Genomic DNA, 26,243 nt, shown 5'->3' with positions numbered 1-26,243 from the left:
GCCACCATCCTTATCTATAAAGCCACATTTGCACCGACCAGCTGTTTAAAGGGGCCCTGCAACATTTTTTTCAACTTTTTTCTAAGTCCTCAATGCTTGCAGAACGCAGTCAACCAACTCACCCAGTAGTTACAATGGGGGGTCGCAAAGTACGTCAGCCAAAGATAACTACTATGTGCCCACCAGATAACACAGAAACTTGCTCAAAAGATTGTTTATCTCTTTCCCGGTATTGGCGTTCTTCGAGGGCTGGAATTACGTCACTGAGGCAATGTAGCGGCTGTTGGCCGGTTTTCCTTCAATGGCAGCAATGAACGCTTTTCGACAACAACTTTAAAAATAAATAAACAAAAACAAAGCAGAAACGGAAGGCGTATATGGTGCGACGGGCAAGCAACGCAGTGCCACGCCGTGCTGGCGATAACTATGGCTTCCTCAATGCTTCCAGAGACGAAAGAAAGAGTGAAAGAGTTTATCGGAAGTGTTGCAGGGTTCCTTTAAAGGGACCCTACAACACTTTCGATAAACTCTTTCACTCTTTCCTTCGCGTCTGGAACCACTGCGAAAGCTACAGTTATCGCCACCACGGAGCGGCACTGCGTGGTTTGCCCGTCGCACCAGATACACCTTCCATTCCTGCTTTGATTTTGTGGATTTTTTTTAAATTGGCTATCGAATGCGTTCATTGCTGCCATTGAAGGAAAACCGGCCAACAGCCGCTACATGGCCTCAGGGACGTAATTCCAGCCCTCGAAGAACGCCAATACCGGGAAAGAGAGAAAAAGTACCGGGAAAGAGATGCCAAGGCGCCAGGTGGCGCTGGCTACCACCCTTAAGCCCAGACAACAAATCTCTTAACATAAATACCCGAGAAAGTGGAGGGGAAAAACAGCCCCTCCGGTAGCTTAGTGGTCATCGCACCAGACGCGTATTCTGGAGGTCGTGAGTTCGGATCCTAGACCCCTCTCGAGCTCGGGTCCCGAAAACCCGACGAGCTTCGAGTATTCCACCTGGACGTCGCGCTCCTCGAACGTACTCCGTCCACTCCTCCATGCGTTCTCCTCTGTTCTCGCCTGGCCTCCCTAGCTCCTCGCTTTTGTCCCCTTCCCATTGGCCCACGTTAAAACATGGAACACGATTCCACTGGAAATTAAAGTATCTAGTGATTTTGTGTTTACAGTACAAAGATTTTTTCAGAGTAAACTTTAAAAACTGATTGCGTTTCCTAGATGTGCATCTGGGAAATATCATGCCAAGTATTTCCTATCATTGCAGTGAACGGCTTGCTATTCAGTGCTGTGCTTTTGTGTATATGTATCCAGTGTGCGATATGTATACTTATACGCAGAATATGCTTGTGTGTACGCAAATATGCCAGCATATTCACGTGCAATTTCATGGGTACATGGGAACCATTTATCCAGTATTTGATGTGTCTGCTGCTCACACCGAGAATATGCGTGCGTGTACACAGATACTGGCATATTCTTGTACAATTTCATGTGTGCACGGGTAAATTTATGCACGTATGATTAAATAGATGGGGCACTGTGTATATATGCGTGTATGTATATTGAGGGAGACGTCAAGGGCAGCCGTCACCCAGAAGACACGTCGCAGAGGCAGTGGAACAGCGCGTTTATTCTGAGCGGCAACCCAAAACTCCAGCCCCAGGAATGATGATGAGGATGGGTATGAAGAATAGATGAGGTATGGCATGATGATGATAATTGTCCTGGGAAGCAGACGAAGTATACGATGAATTGGCCACGACAGTACAAGGGCCCTTATCCATGTCTCCTTGAAGTGGGCAATAGCGCAACGGACAGATTGGTTCTCACACTTTCCCCCTCGTCGCGGAAGCGACCGCCTGGGAGCAGTTTATGGAGTGCGAGGTGTGAACGGTTTCAGCCGGGACACATGCACGATCTCTGTGCCCCTGTAGCGGCGGTCCGAAGGAGGAGAACAAGGCGCGATGCGATAATTGACGGGGGAGGTTTCTTCGAGGATGGTGTAGGGACCAAGAAATCGATGAAGGAATTTCTCTCATAATCCTGGCTTGCGAATTGGCGTCCAAAGCAGTACCTTGTCACCAGGGCGGAACTGGACAGCACGATGCGTTGCGTCATATCGAAGTTTCCGGTCGTTTTGGCAGGCTTCCGTGTGCAGGCGAGCAAGGCGACGGCAATGGGCAAGGCGTGAGACAAACTGCTCGGATAAGGGGCTTGATGTAGACACGGGAGCAGTAAAGAAGGTGGTATCCAGAATAAAAGACGGGTGTCGGCCAAAAACGAGGAAAAATGGCGAATAACCAGTGGTCTTTTGAACAGCGCTGTTGTATGGGAATGTAACATATGGGAGAATCGTGTCCCAATTTGAATGGTCGGGTCGAATGTACATCGAAATCATATCAGACAAGGTACGGTGGAAGCGCTCAGTTAGCCCATTTGTCTGCGGGTGGTACGCGGACGTTGTTTTGTGCACAGTATGAGAGGCTCGGAGAACTTCCTCGAGAAGGTTGGACAAAAAAGTCCTGCCGCGATCGCTCAAGAGTACTCGAGGAGCGCCATGACGCAAGAGGATCGAGCGTAAAAAGAAATCGGCGACCTCAGTAGCACAGCCAGAACGAACTGGAGCTGTCTCCGCATACCTTGTGAGGTGTTCTACGGATGTTACGACCCAGCGATATCCGGCAGTCGTTGCTGGGAGTGGACCGTAGAGGTCAATATATATATATATATATATATATATATATATATATATATATATATATATATATATATATATATATATATATATATATATATATATATATATATATATATATATATATATATATATATATATATATATATATATATATATATATATATATATATATATATATATATATATATATATATATATATATATTTATGTATATATATATATATTGATTGATTGATTGATTGTAGGGTTTAACGCGCCGACGCAACGCAGGCGATGAGGCGCGCCGTAGTGGAGGGCTCCAGATTAATTTTGACCACCTGGGGATCTTTATCGTACGCCGAAATCTCGTACACACGGGCGTTTTTGCTTTTCGCCTCCATCAGAAAAGCGGCCGCCGCGGCCGGGAATCGAACCCGCGACCTCGTGCTCAGCAGCGCAACTATATATATATATATATATATATATATATATATATATATATATATATATATATATATCTATATATATATATATATATATCTATATATATATATATATATATATATATATATATATATATATATATAATATGCAGAATGACTTCATGTGTACGTATGTGTATCTGTACATATATGCTGATGTGTATTTACTCGTTTTAAATTTACTAGCGTAAATCTTGCTTTGATGTTTTTTTGCTGCAAACGCATTTGTATATGGGCCTCCACTAGCTTCGGCTATTGGCCCAACACTTTCTTGCCTGTTTATTTGCCATTTCAACAAAACAAACTCAAACTCAAATTCAAACCCCTGGTGGTGCTCACCTCTTCTTCTCGGCGCAACCACACTCAGGACAATCCCAGCAGACCACGCCGGAGCCACGAGCACTCTGTGGGTATGTTCCCGCCACGGCGTCGTCGTCGTCGTCGTCATCGTCAACACGAGTGTCAAACCTCACAGGGTGTTATAACAAGTAGCGCACACGTGAAGAATAAAAAGGCGTGAGCGGAAAATGGTGATGATGATTACGCAAGGATACGTTCGGCAATTTGACAATAATGCTTTCGCATTCAGTACCCCTTAAATTGTGCCAACGCCGCCTGTATAAACATTGTCTAACGCATCGCCCGCTTTCCAATGGGATCGGTAGGGACGCTTAATTCAGGCACTCATCCGATATGTGGCGCGGGCCGGCAGACGTCCCACGCCTTAAGTCACTGCTCGCGAGTCACGAACACTGCACCCACTTCTACAGCGTGTGTCTGTCAGCTTTCCTCGAAGGCGTCGGAGCGTCGACTGGGGAACACTACCCAAACTGTCAACTATATTGCATAGTTTGCGAGAAGCCGCGCTGGCTGGCGGACATGTAAGCACGTAGGAAGGCTACGGAGCGGGAAAGGGTAGGAGAGAGCAACAGGAGAGTGGCTGTTTGGCCATTTTTCGCTCACGCCTTAGGCAAGTATTATACAGGTGGCGTGGATCGTGCTTAGGGGATCTCATAATTTTTTTGTACAGAACTGGTCGACACAGAAGAGGTTCAGTGCCGGCTGCGCTTGCTTCCGTTTCGTCTGTGTTGCATCATATGTGGTAGTAAGCAGCTTCTGTGATCGGGTAGCTGTCACGGCTTGATGGCAGCGCTCCAACGTCCGGATTCATTTCCGCGAAGATACCCGAGACTCCAGGCGTATTCAGGCTGCCAGCAGCCTCCAAGTCCAAGCCGCTAGGCTACAGTGGCTGGAAACGTTGGCGTTTACCAGAAGGCTTCCTGCTACCGTAGCCAATCGGCTGTCGTCATGCCCGTGCAGTTCTATTGAAACGATGTGGCGTCGACTGCATTATTAAAGTATTTTCCCTCACTCCCTCGAACGTACTCCGGCGGCAGTCCGTGTTAAACTATTCGACTACCTAACTACTTAGTGTGAACACTACTATGAGGACAGAGGAGGAACACTAAAAACCATAATTTAAGGCCATGCTTGGGTACCGGTGTCTCTGGGGTACAGCGTAGTAGCTGAACCTCCTTCCGGGGCTTCGCAGCGGACTCCGCGCGTGCCCACGTCATCGTTAAGGACTCTTCACTGCAAGCCCGTGCGTAGTGAGGGAAAGCCAACTTTGGAAAATAAGGACACATGGGTTCGGGCAATATTTTCTTTCTCCGTGGTTCGCGCGTACTATTATCGGATTAATGTGCGAGATATGTACACGATAATAAAGAACTTGTTTAATTGAGTATTGGTTAGTTTCGGATAGCAACACGTGCGTTGAGTTCCTGTATTTTTTCTAAACTCGCAGTTTCCCCGGCGTGCGTGCGTGCGTGCGTGCGTGCGTGTGTGTGTGTGTGTGCGTGTGCGTGTGTGTGTGTGTGTGTGTGTGTGTGTGTGTGTGTGTGTGTGTGTGTGTGTGTGTGTGTGTGTGTGTGCGTGTGGCTTTCCTTACGTTCGCTTTTAGCAATATTTTTACCGTGAATGTTGTAGTCCGGGCAAAGACTCCAGATCCGTCCTTGACCCGCATATTTTGCTCAACGTAGCCATTAACCCACGCCCCATTTTTTGCTCTCTCATTAAATAGGGCAGGTTGATAAACATTGATAATCATATGTTGTTAACTATACATATCTTCTAGTGGCTGTGCAGCTTGTCATCAGGATATATAGTTAACATTTTGTTCTTCTAGTACTACCGAGAATTCCTAAAGGAAATCATATTTATTCTTCATTGCACTTAGTGTTGACCTCATAGCTTTGTTGTCTACTCACAATGTCTAAACAACGCACCAGCGACTCTTGTATTCCGAATCGTAGGCGTTAGGCGCGGTGGAGACGCCGATCGATGTTCAATCAGCCCTATGGGCTTTTCGTTCTGCCTGGACGGAACGCAAAGCTTGCATTTCGATTCCGTCTAGACGGCACTTTAATGCTTGATATATTTCCGTCTGGACGGAACGCTAAGTTCTCATTTGGATTCCGGTTACCCGCAGCCCTTCGTTCCGTCTGGGCGGAACTTTTATTGTTCCGTCTGGACGGAACTCTAGACACAGCGTTTTCGAATGTTGCTGCTCGAGGAGAGGTGAGTCCTCGACCGACCTGGAAGCTACCGATAAGTTGTAAATTGAGAAGGACCGATTTTTTTTTACCAAGTAGAGCGGACGAAAGAGAGAGAGACATTAAACTTCATTGATAGAAGAGCGAAAACATTTATTTTTCATAGTCAGGCCAACGCCTCTTTCGTCAGGCAGACGGCTTCGAACGAGTGTGAACAACGCGCGCCCCCTTCCATCTGTCTGTCGCAAGCTGTGGCGCGTTGTATTAGATGTCGATGGCAGATGGCAGCACCAACCTGTAAGTCCCTGTTCTGAAATTATTTTCAGAGGGGGTGCATTTTTACAATTTGCAAAACAGTAAGCGCATCTGTTGTTAGTTTGGGGGAAGAATCGAGGCAGTATAGCCATTATTTTGTCTCCAATTTACTGAAAAAAAACTGTTTTTTTTTCTCATAAACAACAGCAGCAGGCCCGTTGCCTCGGTAACTGTTTTGTGGCTGCACCGGGAAATTATGTAGTCACATTAGCTGGGATGCTTTAACATTGAGTTTAAACAACCTGTATATAAGATGTATTAGTTATTTTTTTATGTGTTTGCTTTAGTTCGAAAACTTCTTTCTACGAGCACGCGTACGCAGAAACGAACCCTTCCCCCTTCTGTTATTGTTGGGTGTGTGTGCGTTTAATTTCAATTGTTTGTCGCGCGTGTGTGTGACTACTCACCACAATAAAGCCACCTGTAACCAAATCCCTCTATTGTCTTATACAGGCCATCGATTCTGTCGTGTATTGTCCCAATCCCCTACTGCTTTCGCGCCAAAAAGGAAAAGCTATAATAAAAACATTAAAAAGAGAAATTCCCTGCTGTCAAATCCGTTTTCGAGAAGGGCTGAGTTTCAATACCAAATTCAATTAATATAAAATACCTTTGTTTTAGTCGAGCCTCACATACCTTAACTGTTCGGTACGTATGAACATTTCTTTTATTGTCGGCTTTCATTCATGTCACCTGGTGTAAAAAAGTATAAAATAGGGCAATTGAGTCCTTCAGAGATAAAAGACATTCTTTAATTTTTTGATGCCTTCCACCAAACTTTTTGAACTTGTTGACACGTATATATTTCGATTTAAAATATACAGTAACGCACTTTAAGATAAAGTAAAAAGCTAACGTGGATTTCTGGGCACCGGAGCAGGCCGCCGCTTGTATTGTTTTCTGTTGCCATGGTAGCCACAAAACTGAACAAGCTTCAACGAATTCACGTTTCGGGCCGGTGCTTTCATCTTTCTGCTGTGTTTTGTCGTAGCGTGTACCGCCTTACGAACGTGCGTCACCAGCGTCGTTGCATTTGGTAACGCACTGGTCAGTGAGGCGAGGCGCTTATAGCAATTCGTGCGCTATTGGGAAGCCCGATGGATACGGTTCACTAGAAGCCATGAGTTCGAATGGCAGAACTTCATGTTTTCGGCCAGATCTTGGGAGCATCTGACTTTCCCTGTTCGGGCCTCTTTTGCAAGTGGAGTCTAAAGTTTGGTGGGTACTCTTTTTCTTTTCGAATTTTTGGGAATGATTGTTACTCAAGCAATGATCAGTCGTAGCACGCGTTGTAGATCGATCGATCATATCATAGGTAAAAAAAAACGGCCATCTCTGAAGCCCTGGTCTCTGTTAAGCAATCTAAAATACTCCCTGTAGGGAAACATAAACACTCAGAAAAAAAGTGTGTCCATATTGTTCCCTGCCCCCAATATGGACAGGTTAGGATATGAACCTATGGTTACGTGGTATAAAACACCTTAAAGGCAGTAACCGAACACTCGATAGAATGAAAATGTATAGACTAGCGAGATCTCTCTGGCATTACCAAGTAAAACTATAGTAAGCCTACGGAGCTGCTTTTTTTTACAATGAAGCAAATGACGCATGTCCCGCCGAAATAATCAGAGATTTGAGGGTCAATTCGTGGAAATCTCAAGCATCGTGTGAGGAATATATATATATATATATATATATATATATATATATATATATATATATATATATATATAAACCAAAAACTCACAAAGAGCACGAGACAATATTGTCTGCCTATTATGGTCAACATTTCTTTTCGCTATGATTGGATTAAGTCTTGGTGGTCACAAATTCCGACGCATTACTAATGTGAGGAAACTGCTCTGGAAAACGTTTGAATTAATGAGTGAATGGATGAATGGTATATTACGATATAGTGGTTGAATCTCTTTACGGAAAGTTTTTGAAGGCTACAAGCTCGTGACGTATCCGTCATCATTTACGAACTGAAAAGGTTTTTCTAGGTTTCCGGGTTTTTTCTTTGTTTGTGAATCCCGGGAGCATCCGTTTGTTACTATTATCTTCTGCTTGAAAAACGTAGCAGTGGAATGGCATTATTATAAGGCACGTGATGGACGCCCCGCCGATAGGTAAAAAAAGACTCAACCATGCTGTGACATCGAAAACTACGACGTCGAGTAGGTAGTAGCTGCGGCACAACTAACGTAAGCGGCTGTTCTTCTAGCATTTCGTATTCTGCGTACACGCCGTTCTCTTTACGCGACCTTTACTAACGTTTAACCTTTAAAAAACACTACCAGCTTCGGCCTGTAATCTGGGACTCCGACGTCAACGCGATCATCATTTTGCTTCCCTTGCTGCTGTCTTCCCTTCACTGTCAAATTCATCTTTCTATCCGCCATGCTCTTTTGCTCTTATATTCGCTTCTCTTATTTGTCTTCCCCTTTTTATTTTGTCAGTCCTGTATCCTAAATTTGTTCGTTCTCATTTTCTTTCAAGCATTAGTTGTCTTTTTGTCGTGGGTACCTGTTATTCTTCATTCTACCGTCCGCATGCTAATGGCAATCATTTTCAGTAATCTACAGCTTTTACCCACACTGTAAAATGATTTACAGACATTTCACCAAACCCTTACACCCCATCAAAACACAACGATAACACCCTTTGAAAGCGTGCAATTAAAGGTAAAACACCTTACATAAAGGTGTATTCTTGTGTTTCCGCTAGGGTGTAAGGGAGTTATCAACGGCAAAGCACTCTTCTTTTTGTCTATAACTAAACCCTTACACCCTATTAAAATACAGTCACCCTTCGAAAGGGTGCAATTAAAGGTAAAACACCCTCTATAAAGGAGTATTCTTGTGTTTTTGCTAGTGTGTAAGAAGGTGATCAACGGCAAAACATTCTTCTTTTTGTCTATAACTAAAGCCTTACATCCTATCAAAAAACAAAGACATCCTTTGAAAGTGTGCAATTAAACGTAAAATACCCTCTATAAAGGTGTATTCTTGTGTTTTTGCTAGTGTGTAAGGGGGTGATCAACGGCAAAACACTCTCCTTTTTGTCTATAACTAAACCCTCACATTCTATAAAAAAACAGACACCCTTTGAAAGAGTGTGATTAAAGGTAAAACACCCTTTATAAATCTGTATTCTTGTGTTTTTGCTAGAGTTTAAGGGGATTATTAACGACAAAACACTTTTAAAGGGCGTTTTTCCTTTGTTTTTTGCTAGGCTGTAGGGGTGTTAGTCGTAGACAGTTATTTACACCCTTATGGGTGTAAGTCATTTTAAAGTGGCAAACTCACCGCGAGAATTGGGGCAGGCATTGTTTTGAGCGAGAAAACGGGAGAGGGAAGAGCGAAGACGGTTAACCGAAGGCACGCTTTTGTCATCGTTCTCGGAGATGCGTTCGCTGAAAAAGCTCGAATCGTAGTGAACAAGAATTTCTAGAAGGTTAGATGTAATGCCGGGAAGGTGACAAGGAAAAGGACGGTCGCTCTGCTTAACGGTACGATTCTGGATAGACTCTCGAGAACAGTCGCTCGTTCAGACAAAGCAATGCTTGATGCCTTTCTTATAGAAGCCATGAAGATAAAAATACAAGTTTGCTTCATTACGAAGACTTTTTTTTGTCCCAATAACAATGAAGTGAAAACCGGTGATGCAGTGAAGACTCACCAACCACTTTTTCGTCGGGTCCATGTGACGTCACAGGGTCTTGTTTGAGCTATAGAGTCACTACATAAGGTTACAGAGTATCGGCACTCTTTTCTCCTATTGTTCCGTGCCGCCGCCGTGATCATTGGTCAGTTCGCATCACGTGACACTTGTTTACGCTGCGACGGTTCATGGGCGCCGCCATTTTGTTGTTAATGCGTTTTCTTTCGATCACCTGTGGTATTCTCAGCTTGTCCGCAGTGCTCTGCGGCTGCGTGCGGCAGGCGTCGCTCCGAACGCGAATCAAAAATAACGCGCTTCGCAGAATTTCAGCTGCGGAAGTGTGTCCGAAGATGCCGTGTTGCTGCGTCTTCGACAGGGTTGTTTACAAATGGCCTCGTCAAAGTTCGCGGTGAGGCCGCGGAAGCGGCAATCTGGCAACGCTGATAAACACCAAAATGGCCGCCGTTGCTCACTTGCGTGCCGCAGTAACAGTACTCTGTATCTTATCTAGTGACACTAGTTCGAGCTATTCGCTGTCTCCGACGGAAGCGAACACCAAGAAACGGGACTGTGCGATTTTATTATATGTCTCGAGCTTTCTTTTGATCCTGCCGATTCAATGCCAACGTGCAGTAACTTACTAATAACAGCTATTTACTAATAACTACTAATTTACTAATAACTAATAACAGCGCGAATTTGTAGGTTTGTTGTACCTCTAACCTTTTGTTTGGTTAAGAAAACGTCGCTGAAATACAGCTGAGTGAGTTACCAGGGGCAGGCTTGTCTCGTTTAAACGTAGTTGTATGTTTTTCCAAGGGCCCTGTAACGGGAAAAACCCACGAAGTTGAGCTGTACTTTACAATTGCTTCGGAAAAGCGCAGATGACAGCCCTTTGCATCTTGTTATTTGCAATGTCAGCGTGTTTTGTATTGTAGTTCCTCTTGTTGTGGAGAACTCTGAGGCTGTTGTTAAACTGCGCGCAAACAATTGCACCAACGCGATGCGATTACTCAACGCTTGTGTTGCCTTGTAGCTTCTGCCTCACCGTGTTTGTATTCCCATGCTTAATTGTAAATTATTCCTTTGAATTACTCTCAATTATCACTTAACAGTCAATGCTGTAATACCAATTGGCTTCGATGGTAACCCTTAATTGCTGCTTTCACAGCAGCAGGGGGTCCTTGCTTTGGAGCCTCCTTTAAAGGCAGTCCTCGTGATGTCTACACCGACACGACTAAGGTCTGTTTATTTTTGTTGGTACGATAAGAGCTGGTCGGTGCAATAATTACGCAAAATGAAAAAAAAAATACATTGTTATGCGGGGGAAGATTATAGGGGAAATATAGAAATTAGCATATTAGAAATACGACGCAACTAATGCCACCAAAACCGCCATGCTAAATACAGATTTTATCCAAGGAGATTTACAAAAATGGAAAACTCAATGATAACAACGTTTTATTACCATAGTCACCCAATAAGGCCTTTTTGGGCGCGTCTAGATGGGTTTAAGAATAGTTTTTTTTTCCTTAGAGCTTAGAAGTGTGGAATATATACTTCCAGAGTGCGCTGTTACTAGTTCAAATGTCAAAGCATTTGAGGGTTCGCTAGAATTGTACTACCGGCAACACGAAACTTAATGTCTGTCTTGTCATTGTGTATTGTTTTCTTGTTGTATTCCTCCCTGTAATGACCCTCAAGTGAAGGTTACAGTATCAACAAATAAATAAATAAATAAATTACACCGATTTGGTACAACGGGAGCATGATATTCCCAGCAGGCACGTCGCGTCGTTTAAAAGGACACTAACGGCTGAATAACCCTTGTTTGAACTGAAGAATCGCACTAATCAAAGCTGTTTCGGCTTTTATAGGCGGCGGACGAGATTTTTGTTTGTTTAGGAATAAATAATCAGAGCTGCCATTACTCCATCGTGTTTCCCGTCTCTCTCTCTTTTTTTTTTTTTTTTTTGCGTGGCGCGAAAGATCACGTCCCACATCAGGAAGAGGGACCGACTATTAAGCCACTCAAAACATTTGCAACACATGAAGTTTAGTTGCCCAGAATGACGGCTTACTGCCGAGCATATCGCTTAGCCGATTACGCAAGTACTTTCCGAGATTCGTCGCTAGTTGCGGTATATAAATAAACGCGGACAGTAAAACAGTCAAGGGGACCCGAAAGCACTTCTCCTGGCTTGCGAATGTGAAAGCATGTTTCCTTGAACGCTTTAGAGGCTTTGCGTTGTCGAATGGCTCCGTAACCTTACAGTCTCTTGGTTTCGTGACCCGCCGTAACGCGTTCGAATGGCGTTAGCCCAGTCGTGCACAGTTGGTATTAACAGGAATGTAGACATCAACCGATCTTACCTACGCGTTAAAAGCAGGTTGAAAGAGCCCTGTTCAATCTCTCGACCCGCTGCCTTTCCAACCGATCTTACCTACGCGTTAAAAGCAGGTTGAAAGAGCCCTGTTCAATCTCTCGACCCGCTGCCTTTTCCGACCACGAAGACGACGAGGCAGTAGTAAAAGAAAGGAGAGCTCGTGCATCGGATCTGGCAAGGAATGGTTCGGAAGCTAGCCACATCGCCAATAAACGGCGTGGCTCCATAAGCTGAACATTATCGCTTCACCTCTGTGTGGAACGTGTGGTGCTACAGGCGACATCGATCATTTTATTATGGACTGCCGAGAGCATGCGGATGAGCGGTTAGCTTTGTTTAAAGAACTGCGAAGGATGGCCGCTCCGCATGCCTCTTTGAACGATCTAATTTTCCCGGAAGGCCATTGGATCACGAGGAGGGACATCTTTCGTTTGATCCTGAAATTTTTGCGTGTCACAAGCCTCAGCGAGGCATGGTGAATTCCCGCGCATAGCGGTAAAAAGGTGCTGATCGGGTGAGCAATTGCCGGCATACCACGCAAGGCTAGGTCCACCCGTCAATAAACATCACCACCACCACCACCACCACCGTTTTCTTACGCCTTGAGTTTCGCTTTTCGGCACACGTGGCTCAACAGCCCCCACTGTGCGCAGAACGACATCCTATATATGCGCCATACTTTCTGCGCATTCCGGGAATGTGATTGCAACGAGCAACTTCGTCTGACGCAGGTTTCTGTTTCGTAATCTATTCCGGCCTGTTCCAAAATAGGCTGAAGCGTTTTCTTTTTTTTTTTTTTTTGGGGGGGGGGGGGGCAGGGAGGAGGAGGAGGAGTTACACATGAGCCAACCGTCTCTTTCTTGAGTTTAGAGAAGGAACTACGTCAAAGCCGGCGCTACAACGCTGACCTCTTCACGCAAACTTTTTGTTGATTTCGTTGGGCGTTCGCGTCAGTTCAAATTTCAAGATGCTTGCATAGCCTGTAACTTTCTCCGCGCGTTATTTCTCTTGTATTTAAACGACGTGCATTTTTCAAGAGGCGCCAGTTGTGAGAGTATATTCCTATTCCCATGGCTTCCTTCCCAACATGTTTCTCACTTTTTTGCGCCTATTTTAAGCTTTCACGATTAATCAACTAGCAGCGCCAGCTCTTCTGAACAAGGACGATTACCATCTGCAGTATCAAAAGAGGTAGTATACTACCACTAGCGGCAGTACTACAGTTGACTCTCGATAAGTCGAAGTTGCTTAATTGGAATTCTTCGGTAATTAGAAATGGTATAGTGGTCCCACAATTTTACATGCAATTCAATGTAAGAAATTGATCGATAATTTGATGCTACAAGCTAGTTAATTGGTTCATTGGAAGTTATTTCAAATCGTTCTTTGTCGGTAGAGTTCAAAATTCAAGCACAAAAACAGCACCGCGTGTTCTGTACTGACGTCGGTGTCATCGAAATTGTGGCAGCGCGCATTTGATAAAGAGACAGGCCAGTTCAGAGTCGCGCCAGCGTATGATCTGTGTTTTTTGAGGTTATCAACGGTTTTGTTGTTATTGTTGTGGTCGTAGTTGTTGTTGTGGTGGTGGTGGTTGTGGTGGTCGTTATTGTGGTTGTTGTCGTGTGTGTGGTCCTCGTCGTCGTCGTTGTGGTTGTTGTCGTGTGTGTGGTCCTCGTCGTCGTCGTTGTGGTTGTTGTTGTGGTGGTGGTGGTGGGGGTGGTCGTCGTCGTTGTTGTTGTTGTTGTTGTTGTTGTTGTTGCGCACAGCGCCGCATGAGCAGCTTGTGTGGTGGGAACTTCAGGCTATGATTTTAGAGATAAGTACGAACTATCATGGCAACCCGTGCCGTACGATCGGCTTGGGGACGAAATTTGATATTCTGTACGGAATGAAGAAAGAAGACGTGTTACGGACTTATAACAATTCTTTTCTTGTGCCTTTTGCTTAATTAAGTGGAAGTTCCTTCAACCGGAAGTTTTCTTAGGTCCCCGTAAAGCTCGGATTCGACCGTACTATACTCGGGTACAACTTAAGAACGGCAACGACGAAGACGACGATGACGACGATGATGATGATTGCTATTGGTTTCCCCTTTGTAGCGAGGTGATGACGTGTGATCTTACCAAAAAGGACTAATATACCTACGTTTTATATTCTTGGTTTAATACTAGCGCTGCTTAGGGCAGGCACAAAATACTTCAGGCACAAAATACTTTTTTTTCCTGTTACAGGGGGTAACTGTGATAGGAAATATTCCCCTCTCTGCGTTTCGCCCACGAGCATTCTAATCTTTTCACCGCCTCGACAACCTTGAACTTAACTTCCTCTGTGCTACCCTTATGGAAGCCGAATATTTCCCTCATGTAGGTTTGGATGGATACCCTCACATTCTAACACTATGTGCAGCATAGTTTCTGATTCTGTTCCGCACACCACGCATACCCCGCCATTTTGTGAATACTTCCCCACAAAGCTGTTAGTTCGCAAGCAACCTGCTCTAGCCTCAAAAAGCAAAGCACTGCCCTGGGAATTAACGTAGAAATTTTCCTTTCTGATGTCCAATTTCTCAGCCCTGTACATCTCTAACGACGTTTTAGCTTCTATTTTTTTTTTCTCTCCATTAATTCGTTTCTATCTACCCTGCCACTTTTTTGGTTCCCTTGGCTATTTTGGATTCTTCACTGTTCTTTCCGGAAGTTTCCGCTGTCCCTCATCACCGCAGCCGGATGTTTCTCCGGGCCGCTCAAGTAGTGCGTTACTGGGAATATTTTGAACATGGCACGAGCCATTTTTGTAATTTTTTGTTCATATGCTTATAAACTACTGCAGCGACGACAAACAAACTACGTGTGAAAAGGCAGACGATATATATCATGCATGCATAGCATCTCAATTCAAAACGCGCGCGCCTGTTGACATCCGGGTCCATTGCTTAGGCGGAGTGATACCTTATATGAGCTATTGCCGATCTTAAAGGAGCACTGACACGAAAATTTTATGTTACACTTTTATTGCTTTTACCGATGCTTAATGGTCTGGCCAACCTGACACAACACTTCAAATACTTCAGCGCGCGATAGTTAATTACATTGAACGGTATGAAAATCGTTTGTTTCAAATTCCCGCGCTTTCATCCCGAACTGCGCTTATGACAGACCTCACCCCTTTGTGCGGACATCACCGCCGCTCGCTTGAGAGGGTGTTGCGCCCGCTCGCCGCTCGTGGGGCCGCGCGCGTGAAGTGACGTCACGAGTTTTGGACGAGCGCTGTCGCGTCACTTCTTTTTCCTCTCCTGGAGTGATGTCACGCTGATGTCCATTTGCTGAGTGCCGCTCCGCGCGCTGCTCCGTCGGCGCGATAAATGAGATCCAATTGAACTATGTTCTTCGCGTCGCAGGCCACTCATATTTCAGCCAGGGTATTCTGCTGAGTGAAGGAAGCAAACTGTGCAATAATATTAACGCCGATAATTGGAGTCAGTGCTCCTTTAACTTGTTCCCGAGTATTGTAGTAGAGGTTGTGGAATGATCGTATAGCAACTGTAATTTTGCTCGGGAACGTCGGGAACGTTGCGCAGTATGGTGTAAGAAACAAGCAAGAATGTCACCCTTTCTCAGGCGAGAACTGGACCCTGCTCGAAGGCTCCAAGGAAGGGCAGACGCAAGTCGACAGACACCAGTACGAGGACAACAGAGCGGTCTGGGGCCATCCCATAGACGTCCATTTCAGCACCAGAGGCATTCAGGGTGAGTAGATACGCTTCTCGAGTTTCACGCTAGCCGGAGTCAGAAATCCCTCATTTCAAAGTTTTCACCAATTCTCTGCCGTCATGGCTTTGCACGAGGGATTCTGAACACAATCTGAAGGATCTTCACGACTTTACTGCTTCTTCAAGTGATGCCTGACCAGACGAACTCGTCGAATCCTTCACTGTAGGAAGGATTCTGCTCTCACACCGCAACGTTTTGCGGTCGCCGTAGATTGTATGGGTGTCATGGTCGTTCCCAGATGCGGAGGTCTATTGCAGGCGGAAAAACAAGGGGACGCCGGGAAGGTTGGCTTTGCTTTTAAGTCAGCATTTGTCGCAAAGCTGGCTTTGTCACAAGACTGCCCACAGTTCAGAGGGGTCTGCTTTAAAGTTGCCTTCGGCTAAAAAGTTGCTTTTTGGCTGCCGGGTTATAACGATTACGGACGTACAGACAGCAGCACGTCGTTAAAATTGTTGTTGGCTGTTGCTTTGGCACAGTTAAGTCTAACTTACGACCCAATGTCGGTTCGAGGTGTGCGATGTGGGTGAAGTCCTCTTTACCCCAAGGTTGGTATTCGCTGCAAAGTTCATTTTGCCGCGAGAATATGTGGTTAACGATTAACGTGCACACGGGCGGGTTGCAGACCCACCGAAAGGGGCGTGTACGTAGTAGGCTGTTCTTTATGGTTAAGGATAGCAGCCAAGCGGACTTTACGCCAAAAAACAGCTACTGGTTGTGGGCACACGGACAGTGACATGTCGCTAATTTGCTTTGCCGTACAATTGGTGTTCGCTGTAAAGTTAGCTTTGTCGCCGGAACGTGCCGGTTGCGCTCACGGCGACTAGAGAATGTCGGTGCCGAGTTACACCAATGGAGATGTTTGAGTGCAGTCGTATTTGATCTGCAAAGTAGGCTTTGCCGCGAAACATGTTCGGTACACGGGTTATCTCGAGGAATGACGATGGATATTTCGTTTTCAGAAGTGCTGTTAGCATTTTTCACTGGAATTAAAAGAACACGACGGAAAACATTGTTCTAGTTTCTTTTCGAGACACGTTCACCCTGTTCCTTTTCGCGGGAACGCCCAGCGGTCCAAGGCCGGGACGACAGGAAGCGTGTATCACGACCACTTTGAACGGCCAGGGGTATAATTAAGTGTCACTAACACACACCAAGCGTCAGACATTTCTTGTGAAACGTTGAAAACGCGGCACCACAACATGGAAGTCAACATTCTTGCGACGAGGTCGACTTTGTAACCAACGGTGACCCTTGATCCAACCATATCAGCAAAACCAACAATCATAGGTCCCGCATGATGTCACTGGTATACACGCAATCCTTACTCCCGGGGCTGTTTTCCTGCTGACAGCGACTTCAGTGACCCATAAGGAACCCTTTGTATTCGAAATGAACCTGTAGCACAGCGAATGGCCCCCCGGTAGCACCGGCGTATACCGTCGGGATGTAAAACAACCAATTGGGCTCAAATGTTTGAGGAATTTGATTCGTGGAAGTGGGTAAAGTCCTCTTTACCCTATAGGGTTGGTATTCGATGTAAAGTTCATTTTGCCGCGATAATGTGTAATTAACGATTAACGTGCACAGGGGCGGGTTGCGCAACCCCCCGAAAGGGGTGTGTACGTAGCAAGCTCTTCGCGAGGGTTAAGCATAGCAGTCAACCTGACTTAACTTATTTTTGAAATAATATATCGATGTAGGAATTAATTTTCGTAGATGATTCGTGCAATCGTTTAACATTTCCTGGAACAAAATTCCGGCATGTGTGCCTTGAGCCCAGTATTTCAACATTTTGGTTTAATTTTATTCCGTTACAAACGGATGACGACTACATTGATATCATAGCGCGGAGGCCTCTTACTGCTACAAGACCACGTCAGCACTGCGGTAGCGTTACGTCCCGCGGAAACTTCTTTCTAGGATCCGGTAGACCAGAGAGAGTTTGTGGAGGGGCCCGAAGCACAGAAAAAGGCCACAGAAGAACTGTGCTGAGAACAGACTGAGTACGTCCGCTGAAGGGACCCTCTCACACATCTTTCAAATTTTCTTGAAAATCTGAAATGCTCTCAGAATGCAGTAAAAAAAGGGCATCACGGCTACCGCAGCTACCACAGCTAAAAATTGCTGCCCTACGCCCATCAGATAACTCAGACAATTTCTCACCATGCCTTTCTTTCTTTCTCTGTCTGGGCATTGTTAGCCCTCTTGAATGCGGACATTCAAGTGATGTCGCGACTATCGTCCGGCTCCATTTCAGTTGCAACAACTAGCGCATTCGATAGCCTTACTTAAAGGAAGCCGCAACAAACGTAAACGCGAACCGGATAACGTATTTGCTGCGAGGGCTAAGCCAGCAGTGCCCCTTTCTGCTGGCGATAACAACAGCTTTCGCAATACTTCCAGGCATGATGGAAAGAGTGAAAGCGTCCATCGGAAGTGTTGCAGGGCCCCTTTAGTAAAAGTTCCTCCTCCCCTCCTTCTCTTGTCTTCAGATTGGCCCAAGCTGCTGGTTCAGGTGTGGCACCAAGACACCTTCGGACGCAACGAACTGGTCGGCTACGGCTCCTGCCACCTGCCCAGTTCCCCGGGCTTCACCACGGTGTCGTGTCCCACCTGGAGGCCTGTGGGGACTCTACTGGAAGAAGTGTCTCGGCAGTTTCTGGGAGGCGGGCTACACCTCAGTGACCCCGAGGAAGTGTGCGGAAGCCTGGCCGACCGGTTCCGCCTGCGCACTGAGGCCATGGGCAGCGTGCACTTGGAACTGTACGCTGTGCATCGGGACTTCCACAAGTACGGCATCGAAACATGACGGCGTAGACGTCGCTCCACGGACCGTTCCTAAAAGTGGATAAGAAAAATGGCAGCACATGAACCACTGTGGCTATTGGCTTCTCCTCACCAAATGTCGGTGGTTCAACTCCAGTAACCTACGTGTGCGTCCTACAGACTCGAACGTTAGTTGTGCCGTGACATATCCATTGTGTTAGGGACGAATTCGCTCAGTACCTTTTCTCGCTTCCCTGTTTAAATGGGTTTCCAAGGACCTCACGTGACTTCATGATGTGGTTCGACTATCTCTATGGGGTCAGTTAATCATGCATTGATTGGTGCTTTCTATGTATCTCGAATGTTTTGAAATCATTGATTGTAGGGTCCTTAAAGGGAATCAAGCAAGCCGGGTTATGACGACTGCCAGTATGAACGGCACAGTGTCTTTTTTCATCCTGATGTGTGCCTCGAACTTGCTTTTTCCCGCCTCTGCCAATGACACATCGACTCAAGTGCCAACCGAAGCTCCAAACAGCACTGAAATGCTCGAGACTACGACGCTGGGAACGCTGGAAACCACCAGCCAGACTGCCCTCACATCAACAGTCACGCAAGTGACGGAGACCCCGACTTCCCCGCCGCCGACGGCCCCCGCACCGACGTTGCTGGTGTCGCCCAGCGACCGTTGTGCGTGCGACCTGACAGCGAACTCGTGTGACGTGAACTGCTGCTGCGACGGCGACTGCACGGTCGAGGACGCGGAGGCGTTCCATTCCTGCGTGGACAAAGTCCCGGAGAACCCGGACCTAAGGTACTGCACCAAACGAGACCTGGTCTTCTCCAACCGAACCCTCTTCGAAAAGAGACCAGTCGGAGACCTGCTGTGCATCGTGGTGGACAATGTGAAGAAGAAGGACGTCTACGGTGATCCTCCCACGATAACGACGTTGGCCGAAGCTCACAGCTTCGTGAAGGACAACCCCCACGCCTGGCGTCCGATGGGCAGCAGATGGCGGGAGCTGCAAGTGGGGTTCAAAGCAGGAAGTGCCTTGCTGCGGGTGGATGACAGCGGCAGAGTTGAGGAATGGAGTGAGTTCTCGAAACTTGGCTGATTAATCTTCTTTCGGCCGCGTTGCTGTACATGGCAGCAGCTCGTACATCATGGGGCTTGGTTTTAATGACGCAACCGCTGCCGCATAAAACGTGCTTAATGTTGGGCTTCTGGTTTCCTCGCGTAAGCACAGTGCTTTGACGCAACCGCTTCCGTAAACTTGCTTTATGTTAAGCAGATGATCTCCTGGCGCAAGAAAAATGCTTTCGTTTATTTCTTATTTTGCAGCTCACCGCTCTTTGCGTTCATAATCAGCTGCCCTTTGGGCTTCAGACCTGACTTCTTCCCTGCAGCTTGAACTCTGGCTACCAACATCGGACTTCGCGCTCTAACGTTTTGTGCATTTGTTTATTAATTAATATCAGTAACCATAGTGCTTCGACATTGATTACGCACGCACTTTCTCGAATAGCTGTTGTGGCAAGGAGGTCGAAGCGCGGGCGTCTGGGGCGACTGCGTGCATTTCAATGTGCGACCGTGAACAATGTTTTGTGTAGGGAAGTTTCAGCATTCAAATGGTATTCTCCGCTTCCCAATTCCAAGGCGCCGGTTTTCTGTTTGTAGGTGATGTATTACGGGAGTAGTAAATCACCTTCAAACCGAAACCAGGCGTTCCAAGGTGATGATTTCAGGCGCCTCAAAGCGTCACCTTGAAGTGTGTAGCATGGTCTCGACGCAGTGCAGAAACTCAAGTCAGCTGCGTACCACGGACTTGTGTACCCGGTAGCACAAATCGTCGTAAAACGGCGATTGGACAATAGCTGCCAACACTAATTGTGTGCACACAAAAACAAACCGCGTGGGAAGAACTGCGACCGACACAACTAAGGAACGTGTTGAATTGCTTGGCATACTTCATTATATTTGCAGTTTATTATGTCCCTTAATTTTCATATTAGCATTAAGGGACGAGAAGAGAGCGGAGTGGCTCAGGGAACAAACGCGTGTTGAGGATGTGTTAGTAGAAATTAGGAAGACGAAATGGGCGGGGGCAGGTCATGTAATGCGAAGGCAGGATAACCGTCGGTCATTAAGGGTAACAGAGTGGATCCCTAGAGAAGGAAGGCGTGGCAGGGGGGCGACAGAAAATGAGATGGGCAGATGAGACCAAGAAGTGAAGTTTGCGGGGATAAATTGGTCGCAGTTAGCACAGGCCAGGGACAATTGGAGATCCATAGGGAGAGGTGCTTGCCCTGCAGTGGGCGTAGATAGGGTGATGATGATGAATGCGTGAGCCTCTTTCACGCATTTCTTTGCTCGGCTGAAGAGAAAAGTGGCGTTCTCAGAAAAGAGTGTGACCCGAACAATTGGCTGCGGGTAAACCGAAACCTGCCGTCTAAATTCTCATTATTCGTGACAACCTAATAATATAGCCGATCAGGTAGATTGGCAAGTGATGATGACAACGGTGTCAACGTACCCAACTGCAATTCGCACGTGTCTACTCAAGGTTATCATTGGCCACTGGCGATGGAAGCTGCTGTGAGAAGTCGCGGACGATTCCCAATTTCCAATCAATTTTGGCCGTGACGTCAACATACCAACGCACCATTTTCCCACCATCAGAGAAAGTATAGTTGCCTCCGTAATTTTTAAAGACGGTAGTCCTTCTTGACCTACTTAAACCGGAAAATTTTGGTCTGGCTGTCTGTCTGCAAAGAAGTTTATTTTCAAACAATCCTGGTGTCAATGATTCAAAGTAACGACCACAATTAAACAAGTGCAGCGCCTGTGGTTACAAAACTAATACTAGAGACCGAAAGCTATCGTGGTTACAGACACTTACAGACACACACGGACAATTACAGGTTGATTACAAAAAAGATTAGCATACAAACAATTTAGAGTTGGTTATAACCAAAAGATTGGCATGCCACTGAAACAGGGGTACAGAAGCATTCGCAACAAGAATGCAGCAATATACGACAAAAGGGTGGTGTTAATGCCAAAACGAATACTGTGGCGCAATAACAGCCAATTCCAAAAACAAAATAACCAATTGTAACAACGAACATCCATAAGGAGACTGGTCTGGAAAACTGGCATGAACAATAACTCTTTTGTTCGACACTTCTAGAAAGCGGGTAGACCAAGGCCGCAGATAGTCTTCCTCACCCAACAGGGCCAACAACTCACCATCCAGAAAGGTCACAAGGTGTCGTATGGTATAGGAAAGCAAAGACCGCTGCGTACGTAGCCTGCGATTCTGTGAAAAAGCCCTGTCTTGTTGTCTGTCCCTCGATTCAGCCATCTGGTCAGAAGTTAAAAGAACTCTTGAATGAGAAGTTTCCATAGCCTAAGTATTTCCGAACCACTAAGACTGGAGACACTTGCCAACATTGTCGAGTAAAAAAAGGCATATTTAAGGCATAACATCAGTGCACAATTGGTACTAGAAGTGTTCTTTCAATTGAAAACAAATGTGGGCTTGACGTTTGCGATAGCAAATAAAAATATCCGCATTGAAAACAAAATTTTGATCCAAACATACAAAAAGAGCTCGCGCGAACGTGGACGTGCAGTGTGTTCGAATTTAAACAGTAGAAAAAGGTTCCAGTAGATGGCGCTAGCAGCGGAACTCGGGAAAATTGAATTGACTTCAGAAAACATCCTCCGTGGTTTCCGCGAGAGGATCAAAAGGTAGGGGAAGAGCATCAGAGCTGGGTTGGGGAGAAAATAAAAGCACTTAAGTGGCAGGGGACGCCGTCGACGATAAATTGCAGCGAAGTGAGAAGTAATGCGGTCATTTTTTTCTGGTAACTTGCATAAAAGCGTTACGCCTACTACATACACACATACACGCATACATACACGCATACATACATACATACATACATACATACATACATACATACATACATACATACATACATACATACATACATACATACATGCATGCATACATACATACATACATTTGGCGTTGCAGACTGCCGACCTATCTTTCTGTATTTCCTCAACGAGCCCCTCATTTCCTTACTATATTATTCTGCGAAAGCCTAGCGAGGGTCTCGGTTCTGGCAGCCTTGATGCCTAGGTAGCATAAGAGGGCTTCCCGCTAGTTACCCGCTCATGACAGGCTGTAGACGTTCGAGTCACACCCCGGGGGTTGAAAAGAAGGTCCCCTTCTCCCCGTGTAGTCAGAGTGGCGCTGGCTACCACCCTCAAGCGTCAGATCCACTTCTAGTAAATATAAATAGCCCAGAAAGTGAAGGAGAACACAGTCGCCCAGATAGCCGAGTTGGTAAGGCATTCGAGATCTAATCGGAAGGCGTGGGTTCGGTCCCCACTCTGGGCGCGTGTTTTTCTTTCTTTCTTTCTTCCGTATATCTAAAAAAAGTGTTAACTTCATTAACCGTAGTAAAAAAAAGAGCCTAACCACACCCCTATGCCTGCTTTGGCGTTGTAGACTGGCGACCTATCTTTCTGTACATACATACATACATACATACATACGCACACACATACACACGTACATACATACACACGTATACATACATACACACATACATACATACATACACACATGTATACATACATACATACACACACGTACATACATACATACATACATACATACATACATACATACAAAATACAGCAGGTGCGTTGTTTCAAATCAGGTTGTTGAAGCCCAAGCTCACGCTGTCATTCATTGTATATTGATTCCCTATTCTTTAAATCATGTGTGCTTCCCCCTATGGCATTATCCACGCGTATTCATGTACATTTTTACCCCATTGTAATTCAATGATCCGCACTTGCGTTTAAACAGATTTTTTTTCTTTTTGGTTCTCTGCGTTTGCCGTAAGCCATCTTCGTTCCATTTGCTTTCCATTCAATTTTTTGTTCGCACAATGTTATCACAATTGTAATGTTTATGCGTAGGAATTCAAACCTATTGGCCGTGGCTGCTTGGGACAAAAAGAGGGCTCGTGGACTGCGCAATTTCTCGTGAGTGTATCGACATTTCGCGCACGTGCTTACAAGACCGGCGCTTTTCTCTGCAGGACTGCCGACCAAGCTGTTCAGTTCCCGCTGTGAGACCAGCGAAGCGATCGCCTACCTTCAAGACAATGAGTTCGAGTGCCGGCGCCCAGTCGGCCGGCTGGAACAATCCTGCCTGACCGATCCCTCGCTCTCGGCCAGCACCTATCACAGCGGCTTCGCCATTCACTCTCGCCCAGAGGAGAGAACCAGAATAGAAGCCTTTGTTTGTTCCGAAGGCCCGTGTCTGGCGGCTAATGTCACCGAAAGCCTTCCCAAGTACGTCGACGCTGCCTGCGCCTTTGTTGTCTCCCACGTGTCCTACCGGGTGTTCCACAATGGCGCCGACGGAATTCGAGCAATAGAAGCGCAGTTCGAACTCGTGACGCTCCCCGGGGACGTCACCGAATTCAGCCAAACCTTCAGCGTCGCCTTCGTGTGGGCGTCGAAGAAGGAGGCTGAGATATCGAGGCTCAGCGGGAACCCGGGGTACCTGCCTGGTCTTCCAATTCTAGCCGGATGTTTTCACAAGAACGGTTCGGTTTGCGGTGACCAGCACAGCCAGCGGTACCTAGAGGTACCCGTAACCAGGGACGGCGACTGTTCTTCGCCTGTGTTGGGTACCAGGCTCAGGTTTCGCTACAACTTCAGAACAGGCTGTCTTCTGTGGCCGCGCACATTCAAGAACTGTTCAGCCCTTCAAGACTCACTGTATAATTACATTACCGGTCCCGACCGCTTCGTGACCCACGCTGCCAGCTTCGGAAATGCTAACAGGTCCCAAATCGGGGATTACGTTCCTATCTTGGCGGAAAATGAACCCCTGAAGGGTTCCAGGAGCGGTGATGCGTCGCCGACCACAAGTGACATCTGCGTCCTGCCAGCGACGTACGTCCACGTCTACGTCATGCACGCGAAGACCGAGGAGACGTCCAGGCCTCAGGAGAAAGTGGTTTCGGTTTTGCGGAGGTTCGGCGAGGCGGCCGAGGTGCGCCTGTACCAGAGGATACCGGTTGAGGTAGCATATGTCGCCGAGTTCGTCGATGTCTCGCGGAGGGCGCTACAGATCTTCGCACCTCCACCGACCATAGACGCCCGCCTTCCGTACGATTTTTTCTATCCGTTCTTTCTCGAGTCTGTCGGCGCGAAATGCCGCCTCGCGTCTGCGCTGTGGTCTTTGTCCTTTGTCGTCGCATTTGCGTCGTCGTCGTCGCTTCTTCAGCATTGTTAAGGGCACATCTGGAGCACGTTGCAGGAGTCTACGTCAAGGCCAACACCTGCTGGCCGACCTTTCAGACGAAATAAATGTGGTGGGAAGCGGCGCTTTTGGCGAGACTTTCTTAAAGATCAAGACGCACGTACTTTAGCATGCTCCATGCTTCTGTAGCGAGCTGCGCAATGGCAGATTTGCGCAGAGGAGAACAATGTATTGGAGTCACTTCATAAGGGCCTGGTGGTTAGTATCCGAAGTCTTCTGAGGTATCAAATCGAATTGTAACCGTCACCTCGGCATAGCGGATAGAGAAAGGTCTTGAGAAGTGGGTGATTGCTTTATACCTAAGGTACATTCCGTTGTTTGTAGAGGAAATAGCAAATAGCAGTGTGTGTGTCTGTGTGTATGTATTTATGTATGTATGTATGTATGTATGTATGTGCTTATGTATGTATGTATGTATGTATGTATGTATGTATGTATGTATGTATGTATGTATGTATGTATGTATGTATGTATGTATGTATGTATGTATGTATGTATGTATGTATGTATGTATGTATGTATGTGTGTATGTATGTATGTATGTATGTATGTATGTATGTATGTATGTATGTGTGTGTGTGTATGTTAGACGCTGATAGAATGTAAATGCATGCAATCTTGAACCACATAAACACACTGCACCACCTGTTCTCTAAGAAGTTATGAGAAACTGGTGGTCCACTGGGATAACACTGTCCAGAGCACATGGTGCTGGGTTTCATACCTCTTGGAGAGGACTCGTCAATACGTACAGGTGCCGTCACAAGTAATCGTAGCAAAGATTTGTTAATATCACAAAATATTTCTTCTACTGGCTTTATGACTGCCATTACCGGTTGAAAGGCCCCTTAATCTCTAAGGGAGGACTACTTTAAGCGCACACCAATGCAGCGAGGCAGTTTGCCGAAGAAGAAATTTCTGTAAAATAACGAGACCATGTTCCAATTACTTTTGACGGCACCTGCACACGTGGCTTGTCCGAACCGACTTCTCGTACTTGGGTCTCTGCGTGCATTAGCTTCCTGCGTGCATTAGCTTAATTGGCGGCCTTCGGAATGGTCTATAGAACATGGCCACCGGAAAAAAATGTACTAGGCAAATAAAAAGGCACATTAAACAAGGCCTGGTAAGTTTACAAAAGCAAAATGCACATAATAACCTCGGAGCATCAATAATTACCTACATCGCCCATTGCGTGCAAGGCCTTACTGCCCCGGATTAGGTATTTAGCGCCCTTTAGAAGAATCGTAGTAACTTC

General features: G+C 46.1%; 2 protein-coding genes across 2 annotated transcripts; both read left to right on the top strand.

Annotated features, from left to right (window-relative positions):
- Positions 1-6,971: 6,971 nt before the first annotated feature.
- On the top strand, positions 6,972-18,670 carry B9d2 (B9 domain-containing protein 2). Its single transcript, XM_077675268.1, has 3 exons — positions 6,972-7,258; positions 15,708-15,836; positions 18,353-18,670. The coding sequence occupies exons 1-3, from the start codon at positions 7,171-7,173 to the stop codon at positions 18,667-18,669; spliced, it is 534 nt and encodes a 177-aa protein (XP_077531394.1). The 5' UTR covers positions 6,972-7,170; the 3' UTR covers position 18,670.
- Positions 18,671-18,976: 306 nt separating this feature from the next.
- On the top strand, positions 18,977-25,255 carry Tctn (tectonic). The gene is made up of 2 exons (XM_077675267.1): positions 18,977-19,718; positions 23,751-25,255. The coding sequence occupies exons 1-2, from the start codon at positions 18,977-18,979 to the stop codon at positions 24,956-24,958; spliced, it is 1,950 nt and encodes a 649-aa protein (XP_077531393.1). The 3' UTR covers positions 24,959-25,255.
- Positions 25,256-26,243: the final 988 nt, after the last annotated feature.

This window comes from Haemaphysalis longicornis, unplaced genomic scaffold, assembly GCF_048455015.1.
Source record: "Haemaphysalis longicornis isolate Haplotype H1 unplaced genomic scaffold, Haemaphysalis longicornis Haplotype H1 scaffold_6, whole genome shotgun sequence".
Lineage (NCBI taxonomy): Eukaryota > Metazoa > Arthropoda > Arachnida > Ixodida > Ixodidae > Haemaphysalis > Haemaphysalis longicornis.
The sequence above is the reverse complement of the archived record's forward strand: the minus strand, read 5'-3'. Positions and strand labels throughout refer to the sequence as shown.

Bases quoted from the DNA above. Each gene is read 5' to 3' on its own strand.
- Tctn (XM_077675267.1), top strand. From the start codon at position 18,977: ATGTATCTCGAATGTTTTGAAATCATTGATTGTAGGGTCCTTAAAGGG. The intron at 19,719-23,750 runs GTGAGTTCTCGA...TTTTCTCTGCAG, and splicing joins CGGCAGAGTTGAGGAATGGA to GACTGCCGACCAAGCTGTTC.
- B9d2 (XM_077675268.1), top strand. From the start codon at position 7,171: ATGGCAGAACTTCATGTTTTCGGCCAGATCTTGGGAGCATCTGACTTT. The intron at 7,259-15,707 runs GTGGGTACTCTT...ACCCTTTCTCAG, and splicing joins CAAGTGGAGTCTAAAGTTTG to GCGAGAACTGGACCCTGCTC. The intron at 15,837-18,352 runs GTGAGTAGATAC...TCTTGTCTTCAG, and splicing joins CAGCACCAGAGGCATTCAGG to ATTGGCCCAAGCTGCTGGTT.